At 51.8% G+C, this 25567-nt stretch overlaps 1 protein-coding gene across 4 annotated transcripts; it reads left to right on the top strand.

The window, feature by feature from the left end:
- Positions 1 to 1137: 1137 nt before the first annotated feature.
- On the top strand, positions 1138 to 25077 carry FBLIM1 (filamin binding LIM protein 1). Of its 4 annotated transcripts, none has more exons than XM_069546010.1 (9): positions 1138 to 1324; positions 5443 to 5498; positions 5921 to 6190; positions 11242 to 11432; positions 12291 to 12408; positions 13875 to 14044; positions 17055 to 17233; positions 19276 to 19393; positions 23615 to 25077. In XM_069546010.1, the coding sequence occupies exons 3-9, from the start codon at positions 5941 to 5943 to the stop codon at positions 23726 to 23728; spliced, it is 1140 nt and encodes a 379-aa protein (XP_069402111.1). In that variant the 5' UTR covers positions 1138 to 1324; positions 5443 to 5498; positions 5921 to 5940; the 3' UTR covers positions 23729 to 25077. The 4 variants fall into 4 exon arrangements, with proteins under 4 accessions (XP_069402111.1, XP_069402108.1, XP_069402109.1 ...); XM_069546007.1 differs by lacking the exon at positions 1138 to 1324 and adding an exon at positions 1350 to 1459; XM_069546008.1 differs by lacking the exon at positions 1138 to 1324 and adding an exon at positions 1994 to 2149.
- The last annotated feature ends 490 nt before the right edge of the window (positions 25078 to 25567 follow it).

The following is a 25567-nucleotide window of genomic DNA, read 5'->3' as shown; positions in this document are numbered from 1 at the left end:
AAAAGAGAGGGAGTCACCTGTCTTTGCAGCTTGAAGGGTGGCAGTCTCGCCAGCCGCTGGGACCTGCAGGGTGGCGTGTATACCCAGGGGCACCTGCTGCTGTGGGTTGGAATCCAGCTCTGCCATTTGCCTCTTGTGTCGGCTTTGAGCCTCTCTGTGCCTCAGTTTCCTCATCTGTGAAGCAGGAATAATCAGCCTTTTCCCATAGGGCTCTCCCGGGAATTAAATGGAAAGGTCTGCAGGCCGAGCATCAGATAGGAAGCCCCTATGAACAGCAGCTACTGTTACTACTGTCGTTATTACAGGACTGGCTGTGAGGATGGAAAGGAAAAAGGGATGCAGAGCAGGATGGGAGAGGTGACCAAACATGAGTGAGGGATTTAGGGAGGCAGGGTGGGGGAGGAAGAGAAGCACAGGACAGAGTGTTCAGGGCCCCCCACCAGCCCCCAGAAGCATGACCCCCAAGAACAGCCCCAGAGCCCTCCAGCCAGCAGCGTGACTGCAGCTTTGGGCCCACAGAGGAGAGCCAGACCCTGCCTGGCCTCCCTGCAGACGGTGCCGGCCCCAGCACTCCCCTGGCCTCTGCCACTGTGGCTTTAATCAAAAGAGCAATCTGTTTGCCTCTGAATCAGACCCAGATTCCTTTTCCCAGCAATGTTCCCTGGGCCTCCAGGGACTCAGGCGGCCCATCCAGGCTCCATCTCCTGCCCCAGAGCCCAGGCTGGGCTTCTCCCTCCCCATTCCACGTTTGGGGGACAGAGGAGCAGGAGGCTGGAGCAGTGGAGGGGTCAGATGCCGGGTCCAGCGTGGCAAACCGGGTAATCTGATTGCCAGCGAGGCCCTGTCTACCAGGCTTCCCGGAGGACCCTGTCCCCCCAGGACTCTGGGGACCCACCTGCAGAAGGCGTTAGGGGCCAGACAGGTCATTAGCCCCATTTTAGAGGCGAAGAAACTGAGGCTCAAGAAGGTGGAATGAATGCCTAGTGTCACAGGATTAGTGAGCGTCCGGGGAATCCAGGTCCCACCCGATCCTTAAGACCGTGGGAGATCCCAGGCCAAACTGGTGGGGCCACCACCCCAGGCGACCTCGGGGAGGGGGTTGGGGGAGGAGCACTCTGGGTTCACAAAGGACGAGGAGAGTGGGCACCCGAGGAGGCCGCCCACCCTCCAGGCCTGGGCCCAGGGGAAGGGAGGAGGGGTCGAGGGAACAAAGGGAGCGGGGAGGGGGCGGCGCGGGGCGCGGCCGGCAGGTGGGGGGGCAGGTAGGGGCCGCTTCCGCCCGGCCGCGAGCCCGGGCCCCCTCCCCCAAGCTTCACCTTTTATGGTAAGGCGGCCGCGGCGGCGGGGCGGAGGGAGCCGAGGGGGCGGGGAGGGCGGAGGGGGCGGGAGGCGCCGCGCCGCTCCTGGCTCTGCTCGATCGGGTGACCGACCGGAGCCGCAGGGGGCGCGGGCGGCTCAGGTAAGCGGAGCGGGGTGGGGTGGGGGTCCCGTCCTGCCGTCCGCGCCCCCGGCTGCACACAGGTGACAGCGCGGGCAGCCCCTGGCCGGCGCGCAGCCCTGCTCCCCGGCCCGGACCCCAGCTCCGGCGCTCCCAGGGGGGCCCGCGGGGCTGGGGGCCGGGGGTGCGGGTCTCTGCTCCCCGGGCGGAGGGAGGGCGGGTCTGGAGGCAGCGCGGACGTCCCTGCCGCGGAGCGGCTCGCGGAGAGAAGCGGTAGAAGCAGGGCGGGAGCTCCCGCACAAAGAGGACAGCGTCCCGCACACGGATCGAACTAAAGTCCCCGGCGGCGCCCCACCGTGACCCTGCCAGCCGCCCCGCCTGGCTGCTTGCGGGAGGGCGCCGGGCTTCCCAAGGCCCTGGAAGCTCCGGGCCTCTTGCCCCAGCCGGGGTTAGGCGAGGGGCAGGAGGGGCCGCGGAACTGCCCCTCTCTGGGCCTCATATCCTCTGGGGGGGGGTGGTTGGTGCTGGGAAGGGGTGGGGCTGAGGTATTCCCAGGGTCTGTGCCTGGGGCGCCCTGCCCTGAGTCCTCCTCCAGCCCAGAATCTGAGGACCCCGCGGAGAGACTGGGCAGCGCCCGGATCCCTGTTCTTCTCATTGATGGAAGCCAACTCCTGGTCTTCTCAGGGCCCCGGGGGTTCCGCCTCTCCTGAGGTACTGAGTAACTATCCGCTTTCTCTTGGCACCTACCCAGTACCAAGATCTTGAGCACCCCCTCTTCTTTTATGCTCTCAGCCACCCTTCCAAAAAGACCTCATTATTTCCACTCTTTGAAATAACAGAGGCCCAGAGAGGTTCAGTGATCTGCTTAGGGTGGCCCAGCAGGAAAGAGGTGGGGTTGGGGATGAACTCAGCCCTATGGGCCTCCTCCACTTCCCTGGGGTGGGAGAGAGGGAGAGGCCTTTCTGTCCCAGGCTCCAAGGCCAGGAGAGGGGGCTCAGTTTCACTCCCCCTGCCTGCAGTTTAACTCCCAACCAAGCCTAGGCTGCTTTCTCGGAGTACTGAAGAGCACAGCTTAGAGGAGGTCCCACAGGGTTTGAGAAGAGTAGGACCAGGGACAGAGGGCATGGTGGGGGACCACCCCCATCCTTGGAGGCCCTCCTGGTCAGCCAGCCCTACCCCTGCCCTGAGCTGCAGCCTAAAGCGGGGCTGGGTGGCTGGCTGGATCTCAGCCTCCTTCCTTCCTCTTAACAGGAAATGACTTTCCTTCCCTTTGTTTCCACTTTCTCCGCTTACCCAACTGGATCTCACTTTGGTCCTTTGGGAGAGGAAGGGTGGCGGCTGAGGATCCCCGGGCTGGACCGGGCTGGCTGGGAGACCGCCCCGCAGGGAGCTTCCTCACACACCCCCGCTCCAGGGTGACCTGGGGGGCATTGGGACCTGAGGGGAGCCTTGGCTCCCTTTCCTGCTCGGGTCTGACTGACAGGGCTTTGAAAATCCCTAGCTCGGCCCCTTCCCCTGGGGCCTGAAGTCGCTGTTCAGAGCGCAGGGAAGGGATAGGCTGGGGTGGGGGGAGGGTGCTGCCCAGCTGTGAACATCTGGCTTCAGTGCTGGGACGTTCATCCTGGACATTGTCTGAGAAGCCAACAGATCTGACTTCCCGGAGGGGTGTGTTGGCTTGGAGTAGGGTTCAGGACAGGATGGGAGGGAGGCAGAGAAGGCACCCTCAGCAGCCTCCGGGGATGAGCCCAGAGTTTACTGGCCATCTGATAATTGGTCTGGATTGAGCCATTCTGTGTAAGAACTGGAGATTTTGCCTCCCCACCCCGACCCACCCTGAATCATCCAGGGGAAAAAAATGTGACCTCTCAGGCCCAAGGATACCCCGTGGACTTCCAGGTTGGATCCTGCCCTGTTAGAATTCCAGGTCTCCAGTCTCCTGCTTGGGGCCTCACCTGGCCTCGTCTATACAGTGGGGGAAGGACTTCCCTGGTGGTCCAGTGGCTAAAACTCCATCGTTTCAATGCAGGGGGCCCGCAGTTCATCCCACACGCCATGCGACACACCATGCAGGCCCCAACTAAGACTCACTTAAGCCAAATAGATATTTTTAAAAATGAAGTGGGGGCATAGCAATCTGTGTTAAGAGTTAAGTGTCTTTTTAATGTATTGTTTTATAATTATTTTCATTATTATTTTGGCTGTGCTGTGCAGGAAGGGTGCGTGGGATTTTTAGTTCCCCGACCAGGGATTGAATCCCGCCCCCTCCTCCCCCCCCACCCCGCCCCCCGCATTGGGAGCATGGAGTCTTAACCACTGGACTGCCAGACAAGTCCCAAGAATTATGTGATTCAGTAAGCACTGGCTGTAGTACCTGGCACAGGGCAAGCACTTTATCAGTGGGTGCCCTTGTTCTTGTATTTAAACCTTAGATGCACTCTGAAACTTGTTTGCAAAAATAGATACTTAAACTTGTAACAAAGTATGAAAGCGAAGAGGAGGACAGCCAACAGAAGCGGGTTTCAGTTCAGTTCAGTTCAGTTCAGTCATTGCGACCCCTTGAATCCCAGCACGCCAGGCCTCCCTGTCCATGTACTTCCAAACATCGCTTACAAAACAGGAAACAAAAGAGAAGTACTTTACAAGAACTTTAGAAGTTTTATTCCTATATTGGTTTCTTGTTCAGAACAGATATTTTATTATCAGAATGAGCTACATGTTTTAATCAAAGATAAATCAATTTAAAGGGAATTTAGGAGCATATATTATTACTATTCTCCATCAGTCTTCAGGAGTCCACAATGGCCGGTGGAGGGAGGCCTTTGAATGGCCACTCAGGCTCCAGGTCATTAGGGTCCCTGTGGGCTGGCCTTTGGGGCTGATTCAGGGTGACCCATATGGAGAATAAGATAGAAAAAGGACAGTTCCTTCCCTGGGCACAAGCTCTGGGTGCCCAGTAAGAACTCTGGAGCTGAGTGTGGACAACTTGCCCCACCCCGTGACCCCACCTCATCCCTGCACCCAGAGCCTGCTCTTGGCAGGAACCACCTGAGAGAAGGAAAGTGCACTGTCCCTGGTCCGGATGCTGCCCTGCTCCTGGATCCATGCTTTGATGTCTCCTGTGAGCTGGACTTGGGTCATGCAAAGACCACAGCATATGAGGTCACTTCAAGGGAGCGGGCAGACATGATAATGGTGAGCCAGTGTGGCCTGTGATGGGCTGTCATTGCCCTGTGGAGTAGACAACGACCCTTGAGTAGGAAATCAGGGGAGGCTTCAGGGAGGAGGTGATGTTTGTGCTGGGCTTCTAAGGAAAAACTGGAATTTACCCTGCACTGGGCAGAAAAGACAGATGGTAGGAACATGCCAGGGCAAGTAAGAGAGAAAGATGGTTCAGGAAGGGTGCGTGGTCCAAGGTGGTCAAAAATAGGTTGAGGCCAGGGGAATTTGGACTTTATTTTGAAGGTAGCAGGGAGCCATGGAAGGCTTTTGAGTAGAGAAGACACAGACTGATGTTCCGGAAAGATCACTCCAGAGGCAGGATTCTAGATCCTTGAGGCACGCAACCCTGTGCCTGAACCAGGGCATGACTTTGGAGAAGAGAGCAGGAGAGATTCTAGCCACAGGATCAAGACTTGATTGGATGTGGAGGCTGATGGCCGAGCACAGGATGTTGGTTTGTGAGCTGGGCCGGGAGAGGGCAGCAGAGCCAGGTGGCCAAGAGCATGGGCTCTGGGTTCAGATCCCAAGTTCCCTGCTGCGTGACCCTGAATGAATGACTTCCACTTCTCCCTCTGGGCTTCCTCATCTGTAAGACGGGGAGGGTAACAGTGCTTCTCCCGCAGCATGGGAGGTGTGTGAGTTAATGGGCGGAAAGTGCTTAGGGCAGGGCTGGCACAGGATACGCCTTGGTAAACCATGGCTCTGATGGTTCATTGGTCCCTTTTGCCTCCTGGAATCCAGCGCTGATGTTCTAACCATTGATTCACCCTGTCTCCCTCCCATAGTGGAGCTGGCCTGAACGTTGGGGACCTCAGCCTTCCTAGGAAAATCCAGATCCCAGGTGAGGAAGGTAGTTTGGGGCGTGGCCCTGGGCTGGGCCTGGCAGTCAGTAGTGCCGAGGGTGGGGAGCTGGCGGAACGGCCCCTCCCTCATACTCCTTGGAGGAGGGTAATTAATCATTGGTGAGGTGAGCAGGGCAGGGCTGCCCTTTGTTCCCCCAGGTGTGCAGGGTGGGGGATGGGCAGTCAGGACTGCTCTGTGGCCAGGTCACCTGGTGGGCCCCTGCCCTTCCCTGGGGGACATCCGCCACCCCTTTGGTGGCTGGGTGGGGTGCTGGCACCGTGCGGTGGCTGCTCCTGTCTTGTTGGGAGAGGGAGGCTCCCTGCCCTGGGGGTGTCTGGTGTCCAGGTGGAGCGCCCCTGCCCATTCCACTCCTGCCATGCCCTGAACACTGTCCAAGCCTGAGCCCCACTCTGTCCCCAGCCCCACCAGAAGCTGAAACAATGGCCTCCAAGCCTGAGAAGAGGGTTGCCTCGTCTGTCTTTATCACCCTGGTGCCCCCACGTCGAGATGAGGCTGTGGTTGAGGAGGTGAGGCGAGCAGCTTGTGAGGCCCGGCCTGGCCACCCCTGGGAATCTCCTGCCCCCACGAAGGCACTCGGAGCTGGCTCGGTGGGAAAGCTCCGTTCCTGGATGCCCCCTGGCAGGGCTGCAGCCCCAGGGCCAGCTGTTCCACCTCAGCTCTCCAATGGAGGTAAGAGGGTGAGGGCAGTGGACAAGGGAGATGGGCTCAGAGGCAGCACTGAAATGGGGAGCAAAGAGCAGGCTCTCAGGTCATTTGTTGAGCACCTACTGTGTTCCAGGCCGACTCTGGAATCCACCTGCCTGGGTGTGAATCCTGACTCCTCTACTTGTTGGCTGTGTGACTTTGGCAAGCCACTTAACCTCTCTGTTCCTCAGTTTCTCAATCTGTAAAATGGAAATAATGATAGTAACCACCTCAAAGGGTCCTCATGAGGATTAAATGAGTTAACACATATGGAAAGTGTTGCTCCCAGGACCTGCCATGTAGAAAGTGCTGAATACCTACTGTTTATTATTCGGAGCCAGACACTGGGGATAAAACTTACATCCTAGTGGGGGAAACATAGTAAAAACATAAAATATCGTATCAGAAAGACACAGATACTATTTCAGACTTAAACACAGTAAAGAGTTGGGGAAGTGCAACTTTTTATGGGTTAATCAGGATGGCTTCTCCAAGAAGGTAACGTCTCAGCGCAGTTAAGACTTAAAGGACACTACAGAGCTAGAAGGGAAATGGGAACAGTTATTGCCCTGAGGCAGGGATGAATTTGGTAAGTTGAAGGAGCTGAGAGGTAGTTTTGTTCTCTGTTGAGCTCTGCATGCACTGGCTGTGTGATCTTAGGCAAGCTGTTTCCTTCTTTAAACTTCAGTTTCTTCCTCTGGAGGATGGAAATTTGGTTATGTATGTGATGTGAAGGGGCTTCCCTGTTGGCTCAGTGGTAAAGAGTCTGCCTGTGAATGCAGGAGACATGGGTTCGATCCCTGGTCTGGGAAGATCCCCTAGAGAAGGAAATGTCGACCTTACTCCAGTATTCTTGCCTGGGAAATCCCATGGACAGAGGAGCCTGGCAGGGCTACAGTCCATGGGATCACAAAGAGTCTGACAAAACTTAGCAACTGAACAACAACAAGAGCAAATGTGATGTGAAATCTCAGCTATCGGAGAGTAGCAAGGAAGGATGATGACACCGGGGCCTGCGGCAGCTGCTCATCTGAAGGGCCCCAGCTGGAACAAGGAGGCACTGAGATGCTTAGTGTTGGAGTCCTCAGGTGCCTAGTCAGGTGTCCTGATGTTCCAGAGTGAGGCTAAGGAAGCCTTGTGCATCCATCACCATGGAAACCACCTTAAGACCAGAAAGTGAAAAAGTGAAAGTGTTAGTTGCCTAGTCGTGTCTGACTCTTTGTGACCCCATGAGTTGTACCCCACCAGGCTCCTCTGTCCATGGAATTCTCCAGGCAAGAATACTAGAGTAGGTATCCATTCCCTTCTCCAGGGGATCTTCCTGACCCAGGGTTCAAACCTGGATCTCCTGCATTGCGGGTGGATTATTTACCGTCTGGTCACCAGGGAAGCCCCAGAGACCGAAAGGAAATGTCGGTTATAGGAAGCCAGACACAGGAGGGAGAAGGGACCACACATGGACACACATAAGAGTACATGGATATTCATATAACACGTTTCTTCATTATAACGCAGCCTCCTAAACTAGTCTTTCCTTCCTAACAGCACATGCCAGGAACATCCTCCTGCTACTTCTCGCTTTTCTTTGCGGCCATACCTCGCAGCTCGGGGTATCTTAGTTCCCCAACCAGGGATGGAATCAAAGCCCTGGCAGTGAACGCCCTGAGTCCTAACCACTGGATCACCAGGGAAGTCTTGTATAGAAGAACCTGGACCATGATGACCAAAATTCACACCTCAGGATATTGACCCAATGAAAACAAAATTATGTTCCTTCTGGGTAGGAGAGAGGGAGCCCAGGAAATAGAGTTTAGATGCCAAAATGCCAAACCTTCTGGGATGTCTTCATGACTTATTGGAATTATAGGCAGAAGATCCTGGGAGTGTGGTTGTAAAACCTGACAGACATTCCTCAGTGGGGGGATAGACTTACAGTGGCTGGTTAGCCATGTTGCTGGCCAACTTGGCAATATTGGGGCTCAGCCCTGCTTAGAGTAAGTTCTAGGTGAGCAGAGGTCATAAGTCTGACCACAAAACACAGAGGTGGGCTCTGGGGGCCTACCTACTGCTTAAAGCCAGCTTTACAGCAGGTCATCATCTGACACCTGACCTATGCTTGTCCCCTCAGGAATGAATGAACCAAAGTCACTCAGTCGTGTCTGACTTTTTGCCACCCCATAAACTATACAGTCCATGGAATTCTCCAGGCCAGAATATTGGAGTGGGTAGCCTTTCCCTTCTGCAGAGGATCTTCCCAACTCAGAGATCGAACCCAGGTCTCCTGCATTGCAGGTGAATTCTTCGCTAGCTAGCCACAAGGGAAGCCCTGTCCCCTCAGGAACCCACCAGCATTTCTTGAACCCTTTCATCCTGGCAGAAGTCTCCCCTCTCGCTCTCTTGAATTCCTGCCCTGGCTGGGACCTGCCCACCCTTCACAGCCACATGTCGAGAACCTCAGGCATTTGGGAGAGGCCTCAGTGCTCTGCTGTCTCTCAGTGACCTGGTTCTTGACTCAGTCAGCTCACGTAGCACAGATTCTCACACTTTAGCAGCCTCAGCATCTCCTGGGGGCTTGTTCCAACCCAGCCAGCTGAGCCCCACCCTGGGCCTTCCTGATTCAGCAAGTCTGCTGTGGGGCCCAAGAATTTGCATTCCTTACTTGTTTCCAGGTAACTGATGCTCTGGCCTGGGGACCACAGTTAGAGAAAGAGTATCTGGTCAGCAGGTGAGTAGTCCTCAAAGTGTGGCCTTTGAACCTGCAGCATCGGCATCACCTGGGAAATGTAGATTCTAGTGTAAATTCAGTGTCATTTCAAAAATGTCAATTCCCAAAGCTTACTCCAAACCTGCTGAATCTGAAGCGCTGGGGTGGGGCCCATCCTTTGACTTTTGGAAAAGCCTCTAGGTGATTCTGGGGCCGACTCAGAGGTCTAGAACAAGCTTTCCATCTGTACAGCCCTTGAGAGAACTGAGAGAGCTTATCTTTGTCGAATGGATGGGAAACCTGAAGCCAGAGAGGTGCCTCTGAACATGCAGGAAATGGGACCAGAGCCCAGGTCTTCAGGCAGCCAGGCTTCAAACCCTTTCTGTCTGCTTTCCCTAGGTGTTTAGGGCGCTCTGACCTCGCTGGAGCCTGGCCGACCTTGTCCGCCCGTGATAGGAGGTGGGCAGAGTGCCTCCATGCTCTTTCTCCCACTATTAATAGCACTTGCCCTGAGTGTGGCAGTGCATGCAGTCCTGTGCTGTGCTTTCTCTCCGGACCCCTCCAGCTGGAGTTCCAGGAGGAGTCCTAGGGAGCTGGGCAGCCCCTTGTCAGGACAGCCTGCAGGGGAGGAGGTTACACTATCATGAGCGCAAGAGTCAGACCCAATTTAGTAATTAAACAACAAACAACAAGGAAAACAGTACAAGGAGCCCCTGTATATCCCACATCTGGTTTCAGCAGTTACTGAGATTTGGCCACATTTGTTTCATCTGTTCCCTTTATTTTTTTCTCTTGTGAAGTATTTAAAGGAAATGCCAGTAATCAAGACATTTCAGCGCCACATTCTTACATACGGTAAGAATGGTTGTTTTCTTACATAACCTCAAGTCCAAACAATATATAACAAAATCAACAGGAATGCCTTAGGATTATCTAATAGTCTATCCATAATTGACATGCTTTCCCTTATCTGCAAAATGAGGGGAATTAAATGAGATGATTAAGCCTTTGAATCAGAACCCAAGTGAGATCCATAGCAGTGCTGGCCAATAAAATATCATGCGAGTCACAGATGGAAACCTCTTATGTAACTGAAATTTTTCTAGTATCCATCCATGCGGAAAAAAGTAAAATAATATTACTTTTATCAGTGAGATAATTTACATTCTTTTTTTTAGTACTAAGCACATCTCAATAGCCACATGTGGCTGGTGGCTTCTGTACTGGACAGCACAGATCTATACATTATATAAATCTCTTAATTCTAGGCACGTCCCCTCTTCTGATCTCTCCATGCCCTTAATTTCTTGCAGAAACAGTCCATTTCTATAGAATATCCTGTATGCTGACTGGTTCTTTTGGGTCCCTGTGTGGTCTCATCGAACTTGTCCCTCTGTTCCCCCTCACTCTTTTTTTGGCCACACCATGCTGCTGCAGGATCTTAGCTCCCCAAGCAGGGATCGAACCTGTGTCCCCTGCAGTGGAATCACGGAGCCCTAGCCGCTGGCCCTCCAGGGAATTCCCTTGGTTTTTTTTTTTTTTTTTGTAAGGACATTTCATCAATGCCGCCTGTCCCTTCTGATATGTAACACAAGTCAAAAGACCTCTGATGTCTGCTGGGGGTTATCGATGGGTTTGGATGGTGATGAGCAGCTCCTCTGGAAAGTTCCCTACTGACTGTCATCCCCTTGACACTTTCAACACCTGATAGTTATTACCTGAATCTGTTATGTACCTAGGTGGTGGTTCCCAACCTTGAGTGGCATCAGTGTCACTTGGAGGACTTCCAAAACACCCCATGACCAGGCGCTGCCCCAGAGCTTCTGATTCTGCAGCTCTGTGGTAGGCTGAGAAGTTGTGTTTCTAACAAGGTCCCAGGTGATGCCACTGCTGCCAGTCTAGGAGTGACACCTTGAGAACCACCATCTTAGGGGCTGGTTTTGCTTACATTTGAACAAGGCCCTTCTCATGGGGTTTCCAGGACTCTGGCACCCCGCTGGGGGAGGCTTGTTATAAAAGGCTTTGGCAGCCACTGTTTTCTGAGCCTGGGCCACATGCCAAGCCCTTACCTACATCATTTTACTTAATCCTCATGAACCACCCTAAGTGATTGAGACCCATATTCCAGTTGAGCAAACTGAGGCTCAGAGAGATGGTTTCTTGCTTAAGGACACCCAGCATGTCAGTGGTGGAGCCAGAGCTGGAACCGAGGTCTGGGTGACGCTGGACCTGAGCCCTCAGCCGCCATGCTGCCCGGCCGCCTGGGTTAGTGTCCCCTCTTCCGTGCACCTGCAGAGACTCTGGCCAACCCGTCCACTCCCTCTGGTTGCAGGGTGTTCACTTCCTCCTCCGCCCCTGGACGTTGACGATGCACTTCCAGACCTGGACCTCCTCCCACCTCCACCTCCGCCCCCTCCAGCGGACCTGTCCCCTCCTGACGAAGAGCCCCCCTCTGCAATGGGGGCATCACTCATTTCAGACTTAGAGCAGCTGCACCTGCCCCCTCCCCCACCCCCGCCACAGGTACTGCTGACCCCTGGTACCTGATGGAGCTCCACAGGTCAAAGGAGGGATGGTTGGAGGGAGGGGGCTTTCAAGATTTTAAGCCTGGAGGTTGTTAGGTCCCTTCTCCTACTCGAGGGCAGTCCCTCTAAAAACCTCTATCAGGCTGGTAAAAGTTGGATGTGTTTTTCAAGATCCCTGGAGAAGGGATGCCATACCCTTTCTACTTCAGTACTTCCATCAGCTCTGAGGAGGACATTCCCCTACATCTAAATCCTTCATCCTGCAGAGGAAACCCATCTCTAACCCTCTGCCCTTGACAGGGGCATTGTAGACATAGGAGGGCTCCAGGCCGAGGGGAACCATGACTCTAGGAGATTCCTTAGAAGCAGAAGGAAGTAGCATTGACTGGGTAAGGGAACCCAGAGCAAGGAGTTGGGAGAGCTGGCCTCAGTTTATACCTCTGTACCGGGGGGTTCATGGGGGTGGCTCGCCTGGTGGCTCAGCAGTGAAGAATCTGCCTGCCAATGCGGGAGATCCGTGGTGCAGGAGGATCCCACATGCCACAGGACAGCTAAGCCCTTGTACCACAACTACTGAGCCTGTGCTCTGGAGCCTGGAGCCACAGCTACTGGGGCCCTGGAGCCTGGGCTCTGCAGCAGGAGGGGCTACCACAATGAGAGGCCCACTCAGTGCAGCTAGAGCGCAGCCCCCGCTCCCTACAACTAGAGGAAAGCCCAAACAGTAACAAGGGCCAGGCACAGCTAAAAATAAAAGCTATTAAAGGAGAGGGGGCTAATCGTGCCTGGTGCCACCAGAGGAGGGGCAGAACTGTGTGGTGTCCCTGTGGGATGACTCTTCTCCCCTCTGTCCCCACAGGCCCTGGTGGAGGGGCCTCCACTGCAGCCTCGGCCCAGTCATCTCAAGCCCGCAGAGGAGGAGCTGCCGCCCCCTCCCGAAGAGCCTGTCGGCTTCCCTGAGAGAGAGGCCTCCACAGGTATGGCCGGAAAGAGTCTGTGTGGCCCACTGGGCCCTCGTGGGGCCAGCATGGACTTGCAGGGGCAGCTGGGGCAACAGGGACCCGCTCACAGTGCAGTAATGGGCCTTATAGTTGTGAGGCAATTTTATTTTTACTGCCTTGACCTTTTCTTCCTGTATAACAAAATCCATTTAAAACTTGCCGTGATGGCAAAAATGCCTTGAATTTTTTCACTGTTTTAAGTTTTTGAATACGTAGCACCCTTACATAGTACAAAATAAAAAGCACAAGGAACTTCTCTGGTGGTCTAGTGGCTAAGACTCTGCATTCCCTAGGTTCAGTCTCTGGTCAGGGAACTTGATCCCACATGCCAGAACTAAGAGTTTGAAAGAGTTTTGCATGCTGCATCTAAGACCCTGCATGGCCAAATCAATGCAGAGACAAATTTTTTTTAAGGATAAATAAAAATAAAGGCACATTCCAGATAGACAGTCTGTTAATATCTGGTGCACATCCTTTCAGAGGTGTCTTCTGCATATGCAAGCAGATGCATATATATCCTTCCTCACAAATAGGAGCAAGCTCTGCGCTGTTTTGCACTTTGCTTTCTTTTCTTCATTCAATCTTAGAACTCATTTGACATCAGAACATAAGGAGTTTTCTTGTTCCTTTTCACAGCTGCATAGTATTCCTTAGCTGGGTCTGACTACATGCGTTTAACTGGTTGCCTGTGGACAGGTGCTCAGGTGGTCATGCTGAGTGAATTGCCTTGCACCTAGTCATCTTGCCCATGTGCAAGTTCGTGAGATAAATTCCTAGAAGAGGAGGCACTGTGATATTTTTGCCAAGTTGTACTTGGTCATCCCCATCTACACTCCCACCAATGGTGTCAGAGTGCCCATCTGCTCACAGCTTCTCCAGCACCGTCTGTTACTCATTTACTAAATGGCTATTAAGTGCCTACCACGTACCAAGGCCTTCTCTAGTCCCAGGAAGTAATTCTTCTCTGACTTCTTCCAGTGTTCTTATGGTTTCCCTTTTCACATTTGAATCTTTGCTATGTTTGGAATTAGCTGGGTGTAAGCTGTCACTATGGAGCTGTCTGTCTTGTGTTGATATTTTTACAGATGGCAACTTATTTGTCCTAACACTACCTGTCTGAATTTTAGCTTTTTCTTTTTTTGGCCGCACTGTGTGGCATGTGAGGTCTTAGTTTCCCCACCAGGGATTGAACCCAAGCCTCCAGCATTTGAAGCACAGAGTCTTAACCACTGTACCACCAGGTAAGCACCTTGATTTTAGCCTTTTAAAGGCCACTCACCTTCCTTCTTAATGTCCCTCATGATCCTCCTCGTGAGCTGAGGCTGTGCTTACAGCCTCTAGGGGTTTGAAGCAGAGACCTGGCACTCTAGCTAGGTCCTGGGTGGTGACTGGGTACAGTTCTCCCAGGCTGGGCAGATCACAGCCTGTTTCCTCTACCCTAGACATCTGTGCCTTCTGCCACAAGACTGTGTCCCCCCGAGAGCTGGCCGTAGAGGCCATGAAGAGGCAGTACCACGCCCAGTGCTTCACGTGCCGTGTCTGCCGCCGCCAGCTGGCCGGGCAGAGCTTCTACCAGAAGGATGGGCGGCCCCTCTGTGAACCCTGCTACCAGGTAAGCCCAGTGCCGTTCCCCAGGTGCCAGCACTGAGCACCTCTTTTCTCACAACGATCTGGAGAGGTAGGCGCTAGTGACCCATTTTACAGATGAGGAAGCTGAGGCTCAGAGAGGAACTCAGCTAAGGTGTGTGCATTTCCCATGGCTGCTGTAACATATGACCACAAACTTGGTGGCTTCAAATGATACACACTTAATTCTCTTATGATTCTGGAGGTCCAAGGTTCAAAATCAGTTTCACTGAGTTAGAATCAGTGTTTTCCTCCCTCTGAAGGCTTTAGGGGAAAAGTCCATTCTCACCTTTTCCAGCTTCCAAAAGCGGCGTTTCTTGGCTCCTTTGTCTGTCTTCAAAGTCAGCAGTGTGGCATCTTGCATCAGTTTCTTTTTTATCTCTTTCTCTCAGGTCTCCCTCTGCCTTCCTCTTTTAAAGATACTCGTGATGACATTTGGGGCCCACATGGATGACCCAAGTTGATCTCCCCATCCCAAGGTCCTTAGCTCAGCCATACCTGCAAAGTCTCTTCCGTTTTCTTTTACCTTTTTGTTTTGTGTTAGAGTGTAGTCGGTTAACGATGCTGTGATGGTTTCAGGTGAACAGCAAAGGGACTCAAGCCACACATGTCCATGAATCTGCTCTCCCCCAGGCTCCCTGGCCATCCAGGCTGCCACACAAAAACTGAGCAGAGTTCCCTGTGCTCTACTTGTTGGTTATCCATCTTAAATATAGCAGGTGTGTCCATCCCGAACTCCCTGACTGTCCCTTCCCCCTGGGAACCTTAAGTTCATTCTCTAGGGGCTTCCCTGGCAATCCATTTGTTAAGACTCCGAGCTTCCAGTTCGGGGCATGGGTGTGATCCCTGGTTGGGGAACTAAGATCCCACATACTGTATGGCATGGCCAAAAAAAAAGTTCGTTCTCTAAGCCTATGCGTCTCCCCATCCCAAGATCCTTAACTGAATCACACCTGCAAAGTCTGTTGGTTTTTTTTTTGCTGCACTGCACCGCATGGGAGTGCTGAGTCCTTACCATTGGACCACCAGCGAATTCCCTGCAAAGGTAGTCACAGGCTCCAGGGCTTAGAACCTAGACACCTTTGGGGCATCATTCAGCCTGTCATATTGTCACACTCTGCTCAGTGGTGGAGCTGGTGACCTGCCCCGGCCCTGGCTGGTTCTGGACCCTGCTTGTGGTCTTGCCACTCCCTCACCACGAGGTTCCAGTGTATGGTGTGATGGGGCATCTCTGGGTACCACGTGTAGTCTGGAAGCTCTAGTTTGGATGCCAAGGTGCTGGAATTGCTAACTCTCCAGTGCCACGTGGTGGCGTTTCTCCCTGTGGTATACAGACCTCCCTTATGCATCCCTAGGGGTGCAGTCAACCTCACCTTGTCCTCATAGATTGGTGATGCCTGGCAATCTGCATTTTTAACAAGTCTCTCCAGTGATCCTGATACACACTGAAGTCTGAAAAGTACTGACTTGAAGGGTTAGAACATTTGGAGTCGGGACTGTTTAGAAAACTCAGAACGACCTGATCCCAGGCAGCGAGGTGCTATGGGAGGAGAGAGGAGCCAGGCCGTCCCACCCTGACCCTGGCTCCATCAGCGTGACTCCTCCCCAGCCCGGATCCAGGCAGGGGTGAAGCAGTGGTGGGGAGAAGGGGTGAGGGTGCGGTTTTAGCTGAGAGCAGCCAGGAGGGCCTTCAGCAACCAATAGAGTGGGGAAGCAGGAAATGCTGCCCCCACCTGGCACATCTGTCCAGAGGAAATCAGGTTAAGATGAACGGGTGCACAGCCAGGAAGGGGAAGAGACATGAAGAAGAGGTAGGTGAGTTAGCGGGATGCCCTCTGCTCTGTCTCAGTAATACCTACCCCGTCCTCTCTCCTTCCGCTCTCTTGTCATCCCACCTCATTCCAGAAGGGATTTGAGATAGCTTGTAAGAATGCACACATAGAGACTTCCCTGGTGGTCCAATGGCCCAGACTCCATGCTTCCAGTGCAAGAGGCCCAGGTTTGATCCCTGGTTGGGGAACTAGATCCTACATGCTGCAGTCACAACCCAGTGCAGCCAGATAAATAAATACTTTTAAAAAAAGAATGCATATAATAACTATAATCAATAATAATGTTGTACACTTAAAACTTCATTAAGAGGGTATATTTCATATTAGGTATTCTTACCACAATAACAAAAAAAATTTTTAAGAACACATATAATAATATGAGAGGGCTGCCCAGGTGGCACTAGTGGTAAAGTACCCACCTACCAATGCAGGAGACATAAGAAGGTTAGATCCCCGGATTGGGAAGATCCCCTGGAGGAGGGCATGGCAACCCACTCTAGTATTCTTGCCTGGAGAATCCCATGGCCAGAGGAGCCTGGCGGGCTACAGTCCATGGGGTCACAAAGAATCAGACACAACTGAAGCAACTTGACACGCACACATAATACCATGAGATATCAAATAAATTGATAAACCGGAGGAAATCAAGGTAGAAAGTGAGATGAGATCCAAGGAAAGTTAGTACTCCAAAAGTGTGTGAAAGACCCTTATACTCATTCCTAAAAGTGGAGCATGAAATCGGACTGTAAACTTCCAGGTAGCCAAATGGAAAATGATAAGTTTCAAGATTTATCATCCGTAAGATAAAAAGCATGACAGTTCTTCTGGGAATGCCTTTTACTGATTCTGAAGCTTTGGGGAAATTTTTCCTATGGACCCTCATGGGCCCTGTCCTTGAGCATTTCCTAATCACAAAAAGAAAGATGCAGTCATAGCGTCATGGCAGGATTTCCCACTGTAAACCAGGGATACAGGGCCAGACTTGATCCCCTCCAAGCAACGTGGAGGTTTAGGGGCAGTAGTTAGGGTTCCGGTTGCATGAATGTGAGCATCTCTCTGTACCTCTGCCTCCTGGGCCCCTGTGGGTAGCTGGTCCAGTGCCCCTGGTGGCTTGGAGGGGGCACACCCATGAACTGGCTCTGAGGTGGTGGCCTTCCGTCCCAGGACACTCTGGAGAAGTGTGGCAAGTGTGGCGAGGTTGTCCGGGAACACATCATCCGGGCCCTGGGCCAGGCCTTCCACCCCTCCTGCTTCACGTGTGTGACCTGTGCCCGGTGCATCGGGGACGAGAGCTTTGCCCTGGACAGTCAGAATGAGGTGTACTGCCTGGACGACTTCTACAGGTATGAGAGGGGACCGCACACCAGATGGGGCCTGGAGGACCGTGTGGGGCTCAGGTGAGATGGAGTTGCTGAGCCTGAGTGCTGGAGGCTGGGTCAGAGCTACCCTGCCATCTCTGGGCCTGCAGAAACCAACACTGCCTGTTCCGCGTACCCTGTGTTTGAGTGACCACCTGCTGGCCGCTGACACTTTTTGTTTTTAATTGGAGTATCATTGCTTTATAGTGTTGTGTTTCTGCTGTACAACAACGTGAATCAGCTATATGTATACGTACATCCCCTCCCTCTGGAGCCCCCCTCCCACCAGCCCATCCCACCCCTTGAGGTCATCACAGAGTGCGGAGCTGAGCTCTCTGTGCTGTTACACACTAGCTTCCCCTCTATTTTACACATGGCAGTGTATATATCGGAGAAGGCAACGGCACCCCACTCCAGTACTCTTGCCTGGAAAATCCCATGGACGGAGTAGCCTGGTGGGCTGCAGTCCGTGGGATCTCGAAGAGTCGGACACGACTTAGTGACTTCACTTTCATTTTTCACTTTTCATGCATTGGAGAAGGAAATGGCAATCCACTCCAGTGTTCTTGCCTGGAGAATCCCAGGGACGGGGGAGCCTGGTGGGCTGCCGTCTATGGGGTTGCAGAGTCGGACACGACTGAAGCGACTTAGCAGCAGCAGCAGCAGTGTATATATGTCAGTGTTACTCTTTTAATTCATCCCAGCCTCTCATTCCTCCACTGTGTCCACAATTCCGTTCTCTACATCTGAGTCTTTATTCCTGCCCTGCCAACAGACTGTACCATTTTTCAGGATTCCGTGTATATGTGTTAATATACGATACTTGTTTTTCTCTTTTTGACTCACTTCACTCTGTGTGGCAGACTCAAGGTTCATCCGCGTCACTACAGATGACCCACTTCTCTTCCTTTTCTTGTAGCTAACTCTTTTTGAGCAACTCCACTTGGGTTAGGCCATTTCATCTCAAAACTGTTAGTACAGGCAGGCACTGTTAAAGGTTCTGTTTTAGCAAATGTGGAAACTGAGGCATGCAGTACGTAAGTACAGTAAGTCTCCTACATACGAACCTTCAAAGATGCGAACATGCATCTGATTCCAGCAAGGCCCCAGAACCTGCGCCATTGCCAGGTAGGAGTGAAACTGTAGCTTGCGCTCCGTCTCCTGTTGCCGATGATCCTTCAGCTCTACCACCCCCCACCTCTTCTCCCTCCTCCGTTCATTAACTCTTTTTGCCTCTTCACTTGATGCCAGCCCCTGTAGGCCAGCTGTTGTATGTACTACTATACTTTTCAAGGTGCTGTACCATAAGATTAAAAAATGTTTTCCCTATTTTTTGTGTTTGTTTTTAATGTACATATTTGTGTGAAAAGTATTATAAACCTATTATAATATAATATTCTATAACTGACTGTGTTAGTTGAATAACTTTGTTGGACTTACGAACTCACTCTCGGAACAGAAATCATTGGTATGTAGGGGACTCACTGTACCTAAGTCTCCCTGATGGTAAGAACGGAAGCTGCAATTCAAACCCCGTCAAACTGACTTCAGGGCCTTGCTGTCAATCCCCAGACCCCAGTACCTCCCCTCATAGCTAGAACTGTATGGAGCGATGGTGATGCACGTGTCCAAGAAGCCTTGTCCATCACTGCCCAAGGGGAGAGACAGAAGCGCCTAGCAGAAAAGGAAAGAAGAAAAAGCAGTGATCTGATACAGGACCAATGAAATGGGTTCACCGGAAGCACACACATGAGATTTCTCTGCTTTCTCCAATTCCAGTGTTCCCCAGTTACGTCCTTCCCTTGGGCTAATTATACCCTGGGAAGTTGGGTCTAATTACCCAGGTCTCTCCATTTGCTTATGCCCAGAAAAAATAGGCGTTTGTGGTTGTAGCTCCAGGTGTAGTCACATAGCAACAGATCCAAAATAGCTCTGGGAGGTGAACCAAAGCCAGCCCAGGTTCTGACAGCTAATTTCTGCGGTCGTGGGTGTGAACGCCTCCTGAGCTTAGGTTTCTTTCTCTCTAGGAAGTTTGCCCCAGTATGCAGCATCTGTGAGAATCCCATCATCCCCCGAGATGGGAAGGATGCCTTCAAAATCGAGTGCATGGGAAGAAACTTCCATGAGAACTGCTACCGGTGTGAGGTGAGTGGAACAGTGCTGATTTAATTAGATGTAGCTGGTCCAGTCCAATCACCACATGAGCCCTGTTGAGAGCCTGCTGTGTGCCAGGCCCTGGACTGAGACAAGTCCAGGTGAGGGCTCTGATCTCAAATTGCTCACCATCCAAGACTTCCCTAGAGGTCCGGCAATTAAGACGCTGAGTTTGCAATGCAAGTGGTGCAGGTTCGATCCCTGGTTGGGGAACTAAGACCCCACTTCTACATGGCGTGGCCAAAAAGAAGAAAATTGTTAGCCCAGGCTATCCAGTAGCAGACAAATAAGAATAGGAATAACTGCAAATCTAGTCTTTGAGTTAATGATAGAAACCAAACTCAACCTGCTTTCTACAAGAAAGGAGATCTTAACAGGAAGGTTCTTGGTGGTGATATCATTGATGACGTCAAATGTTATAGGGCTTTTTCTCTGTCTCTTGGTTCTGCTTTTATGTGAGTGTTTGCTTCATTTTCTCTCGCTGTGCCCTGGCATTCTCTGTGGGACAGGAGATACACTGCTGGCTCAGGTTTACATCCTTCCAACTTAGAAACCCCATCCAGTGACCCCACACAGTCCCAAGACCTCTGAGTCACCCAGCTTGGATCACGTGGCCCATTCTGGATCAGTCAGTGGCCAGGGACTCTTACTGATAATTTCTAGGGCCCGGGAGGCAGCACTATACGAAGCCATTGGGATTGACTGTGTGCATGCTCAGTCACTCTTTGAGTGACTATGTCTCTCTTTGAGTCCATGGACTGTTGATCAATAGGTTCCATAGAATTTTCCAGACAAGGATACAGAAGTAGGTAGCCATTTCCTCCTCCCAGGGGATCTTCCCAACCCAGGGATCAAACCCACATCTCCTGCATTGGCAGGAGGATTCTTCACCACTGAGCCAACTGGAAAGCCCCCTGAGCTGCCAGGGAAGCCCTGATACAACCATAGGAAGGACAAAAGGAATGCTGGGCAGACCCACACCAGAGATGTCCTTTCAAGGTGCTATGAAAGAGCATGTATTAAAAAAAAAAAAAAAAAGAGCATGTATAAATCCGCTTTGGGGCAAAGAAGGCAGCAGTTAAGTCAAGTGATCAAGATTGGTCCAATCAAAGCACTCGTACGTGATTCTCTTTAGTTTATCTTTGCCTCTGCTGGGTCTTCCTGGCTGTACAGGGTTTCCTCTAGCCGTGGTGCGCGGGCCTCTATTGCCGTGGTTGGCTGTTCTGGGGTGTGTGGGCTCAGTAGCTTCAGCCCCCAGCTCTAGAGCACAGGCTCGGTAGTTGTGGCTCAGTTGCCCTGAGGCATGTGGGATCTTCCCAAATCAAGGCTCAAACCCACGTCTCCTGCATTGGCAGGCGGATTCTTTACCTCTGAGCCACCAGAGAAACCGTCAAAGGCACTCGTAGGGGAGGCAGTGCTTAACCTGGGTTTTGCAGGATGTGTAGAAGTTTGCCACAGAGTCCAAGGGGGAAAAGAAGTCCAGAAAGAGGCAAGGGCCTATGTAGCACAAACAGCCTGAAGAATTGGAGAAAGTGGAAGTTTCTAGGTGTGTCTGGAATGTAGACTGCTGGATATAGAGTGAGGCCAGAGAGAAGGAAAGGGCCCCAGGTGCCAAGCTAAGCAGTCAGCATGCAGGCAGTGGTGAGGCTGAAGTGGGAAGGCTGGTTAGAAGCTGGTACGGTGGTTCTAGCAAGAAATGCCTGGAGAGCCGCACAGGCCTCACACTCAGAAGGATCCTCTGTTTGCTTGAAGTTTTGCTGTCATTTTTTAAAATTCTTCATTTTTGAATAAGGGACTCTGCGTTTTCATTTTGCCCCAAAGTCTGCAAATTATATAGTCAGTCCCGGGCAGGCTCTAAGAATCTACCCTTATCTCTTTCTGTCTTCCTCATGTCACTGATGTTTTGGTGATGATGACAAAAAGGTATCACCGAAGTGGGGACTCCCAGAGCAAATTTTTCTCTCTTTTTTTAAAAATTTTAATTGCCATATAGTTGCTTTATAGTGCTGTGTTAGTTTCTGGTGTACAGCAAAGTGATTCAGTTATGCATATGTTATTCTTTTTCATAGTTTTGCCTAGAAAATTCCATGGATGGAGGAGCCTGGTGGGCTACAGTCCATGGGGTCTCGAAGAGTCGGACACGACTGAGCGACTTCACTTTCACTTTTCACTTTCCATTATGGTTTATCACAGAATATTGAATATAGTTCTCTGTGCTGTACAATAGACCATGTTGATCCATCCTATATGTAATAGTTTGTAACAGAGCAAATCTCTTAATCAGCCAGTAAGATTCCAAACATTTATTCACTCACATTTAAGCAGAGGTCTGGAGCTAAGAAGCCATTTTCACTGAGAGTGACCTGAGAGTTTAATCAAGAAGTTGACACACTGCTTCATAATTATGTTGACGTGTTGGTTATAGTTCAAAGTTCGGCTGATAACACATCTTGAAAGAACAGCGGTGAAATTCAGATGCTGTTATCCCTGCCATAGCCCATGTTAGGTCCAGTGGCGACTGGCATTTCCATGGGCCTGGATGGTGAGCAAATAAACCCTCCCTGCTTCTCCTTAGTCAGCTTACTGGAAACATTGCCCAGGCTGCTTTTGTGAGTCAGAGTTTGGACTCTAGCAGCTGCATTTCAGAAAGTAAGGCTTCAACCGCAGTGGCCTGAGCGGATGTGGTTACTGTTTCTCTAGGAAGGGAAGTGGGTTTCAAGGTGCCGTCCACACTCTTCTCACCATTCCTGCTCCTTTTTTTTGGCCGCACTGTGCTGCCTGTGATCTTAGTTCCTCAACCAGGGACCAAACCCACACCCCCTGCAGTGGAAGCTCAGAATCTTAACCAATGGACTGCTGGGGCTTTCCCCGTTCCTGCCTGCCTTGTGCTCCATGTTATTTCTTAAAATTACCAGAAGAGTAACAACGCTTTCATACTAGTATTTTTCAATATAAAATGCTTTCATACACATCACCTTGAAAAGTAGAAATGTTAGTTGCACAGTCATGTAGACTCTTTGCGACATCATGGGCTGTAGCCCACCAGGCTTCTCTGTCCATGGAATTTTCCAGGCAAGAATACTGGAGTCGGTAGTCACTCCCTTCTCCAGGGGATCTTCCGAACCCAGGGATCTAATCCTGGTCTCCTTCATTGCAGCAGATTCTTTCCTGTCTGAGCCACCAGAGAAGCCCCTTATTGAATCCTAATGATGAGCTTTTGATATGGGAGTTTCTGTCTTCATTTAAGATGAGGAAACTGAGGGTCAACAAAGTAGTTTTTCCCTGTGTTCTGGGCAGGGCCTGACAGCTTTCTGCCACCTGACAGCTCCTTCTCAGGCTCTGCGACTTGGTCATAGTTGAAGTGTTTCTGCATTTAATTCTAATTTAGAAGAGGTCACATGAGCCCCTTTGGGACTTTAGGTTTGGCACTTGGTGCTCTCAGAATGCCAAACAAGTGGCTGTTAGGAATAGCCCAGATCCTGGCATTAAATAGCCCAGAGTCACCTTGAGAGACTCGAGGTGCAATTCCAGGAAAAAGACACACGAGGGCGCCCTCCCCAGCTGGCAGAGCTGAATCAGGATGGCTGGGACTCCCGAGTTGTCTCTAAAATCAGCCTTTTTCTGGTCTCATCCGTTCCGCTCTAGGGAACACCAGCCATGCCCTGAGCAGGTCTCTGGATGTTCATCATTCTTGTTATTTCCTGCACGTGCCCAAGTGAGGCCCAGATGAGGTGCGGGCTTGTGGCAAAATGGTAAATTTAGCAAAGTCTGGGCCCCGAATCCCCGTCCTCATTTTAAAATCTTTTGGGGATTTAAAAGTTGGAAAAATGAAGGTTTGTGCCAGTGTTGAAGCTGTGTTAACAGTGGAACAACAAAAAGACCCCTGGACTCTGAGCCTGAAAACCCGGTCCTATCCTAGCTCTGGAACTAGCTGTGACCTGGGGTGGACGCCATCCCTCATTGGACATCAGAGAGGGCTTTTAAGACCCTTCCAGCCCTTTCCATGATCCCTTAGGGGGCTTCCCCACCAAAGGGCCGCCTCGTCTCCCAGTGTCCTGGACTCTCCTCTCGGGTGATGCAGCTAATCTCCCCCACGAATGCTGGCAAGTCCCACCTGCCTGGGCTCCGTGTGCAGGGCTTAGGCCTGGGGCCCCAGGCTCCAGGTTCCAGGGCTTGGGCCTGGGTCCATCCACATGTGTCTTGTTCCCGCAGGACTGCAGGGTCCTCCTGTCTGTGGAGCCCACGGACCAGGGCTGCTACCCGCTGAACAACCGTCTCTTCTGCAAGCCGTGCCATGTGAAGCGGAGTGCTGCGGGGTGCTGCTGAGGGCACCCCCGGGCCGGGGGCTGCGGCTGCACACTAGCCCTGCTTGTCGGGGCTCCTTCCCTCACTTGTGTCCCTTCCCGACCTGTTCTGGGATGCTTTCCTTCCAAGCCACACACAGGGACCAGCTTGCAGCTCCGCCCATCAGTTCGGCCGCTGAGCCCCGGCCTCCTCCCAGCTCAGAGCACCCTTCAGACTCTCAGCGGTTCCTTCTCTCCTCTGGGCACCAGAAGGCTTTCGTACTGTAAACGTCATGCCTGGGGGTCCCACCTCCACCGCTCTGGCCCTCTTGAGCACTGGCCTCGACCTCCATTTCCAGGGGTCAGTTGGGTGAGTCTCCAGCGGGCACCCTGTGTCCATAGCAATGATCCATGAGCTCTGAGGGTGCTGAGCTATTAGAGTACAACCCCAGAGTCCTTTAAAAAGCACTATTTTTAACATTTGAAGGTTAGATGATAAGAAACATACTTTGGATTTGGGGGGAAGGTGGGGAAATACCTTCCATTGTTCATAAATGTACAAGATAGTGACCCTCCTGGTGGAACGGACTTCCCACCTTGGGGCTGTGTTGACATGGAGCTTAGGCCCAGGCATGAACCTGCACAGCAGCAGCAGGAGCAAAGGGTGACATGCTGACACCCAAGGACGATGTCAGCAACTCCTCCACCTGCCTTCTGGCGGTCCCTCCCGTGTGCAACAGTGATTCTGCAGACACAGATTAAGAACCTGTTGCTTGCCAGGGGGAGGAGCACAGGAGCCCTTAGGTGTTCCTCCTGCAGCCCTGATGGGGGCTGTGCTCACATGCACACACACACACACACACACTCCTCCAGGACAGTAACAGGGGTGTCCCCCAACCCCTGCTTGGGCCCTTCAGCCCAGGCTGCCCTGTGACCACTGGTCACACCTCTAAGATTCTTTTCCCTTTTAAGAAAAAATCACTTGATGTTTTGTAACTTCTAAGACATTTTGTAGGGCATGAACACACAAAGCAAAAGGTGCTTTCCTCCCTGGGGTCATCTCAATGTACCACGTGCTCTTAGGAGGATTCTCGGAGCTCCAAGTACCTGGAGGGTTTCTGTGTAGGGCCCCTTAAGGGCTTCAGACCAGAGCAGAGCTTCTTGCCTGAAGCTTAGAGCCTCAAGTCCCAAACTCCAGGCATTCCCATAACCTCCACAGTTTTTATCATATGAGGACCTGTTCTCTCACTTCCTTAATATTATCTTTAACTGAACATCCTTTTTCTTTTTACTCACTTACCAATTTAGTCTTATGCTAACTAAGCAATATATCCACACAGTCACATGTTGATGTGCTAGTTATACATGAAAATAAATGCATAACTGTTCAAACTTTGTCTGTATTCCAAATAAGATCTCACCTTGTAAATGCTGGCCTTTGCTTAGTAACAGAAAAATCTCAGGACAGCTGCTCTGTGTGCATGTGTGTGCTTGCGTGCTCAATTGTGTCTGATTCTGCAACCCCCTGGACTATAGTCCTCCAGGCATCTCTGTCCATCAAATTTTCCAGACAAGAATACTGGTGCAGGTTGCCATTTCCATCTCCAGGGGAACCTTCCTAACCCAGGTATCAAACCTGCCTCTCTTGCGTCTCCTGCATTGGCAGGCAGGTTCTTTACCAGCTGAGGCACCAGGGAAGTCACCAGTGTGACATGAATGTCCAGCAAGTACCTGTACCCTCTGTCCCAAACTGGGGCTCTTCTCAGCAGGTAAAACGACCCCTGTCCCTCCTGATGTCCAGCGATGAAGACTTATACCAGCCAGCACACAGGTACAGCTGTTCTTGGACATGGCCACCGGCAGTGAAGCAGCTGCTGGGTGA

The sequence above is a fragment of the Ovis canadensis genome, chromosome 12, assembly GCF_042477335.2.
Source record: "Ovis canadensis isolate MfBH-ARS-UI-01 breed Bighorn chromosome 12, ARS-UI_OviCan_v2, whole genome shotgun sequence".
Lineage (NCBI taxonomy): Eukaryota > Metazoa > Chordata > Mammalia > Artiodactyla > Bovidae > Ovis > Ovis canadensis.
The sequence above is the reverse complement of the archived record's forward strand: the minus strand, read 5'-3'. Positions and strand labels throughout refer to the sequence as shown.

Coding starts and splice junctions, on each gene's coding strand:
- FBLIM1 (XM_069546010.1), top strand. CDS start 5,941: ATGGCCTCCAAGCCTGAGAAGAGGGTTGCCTCGTCTGTCTTTATCACC. Junction 11,433..12,290: donor CTCCCCCACCCCCGCCACAG/GTACTGCTGACC, acceptor CTGTCCCCACAG/GCCCTGGTGGAGGGGCCTCC. Junction 14,045..17,054: donor TCTGTGAACCCTGCTACCAG/GTAAGCCCAGTG, acceptor CTTCCGTCCCAG/GACACTCTGGAGAAGTGTGG.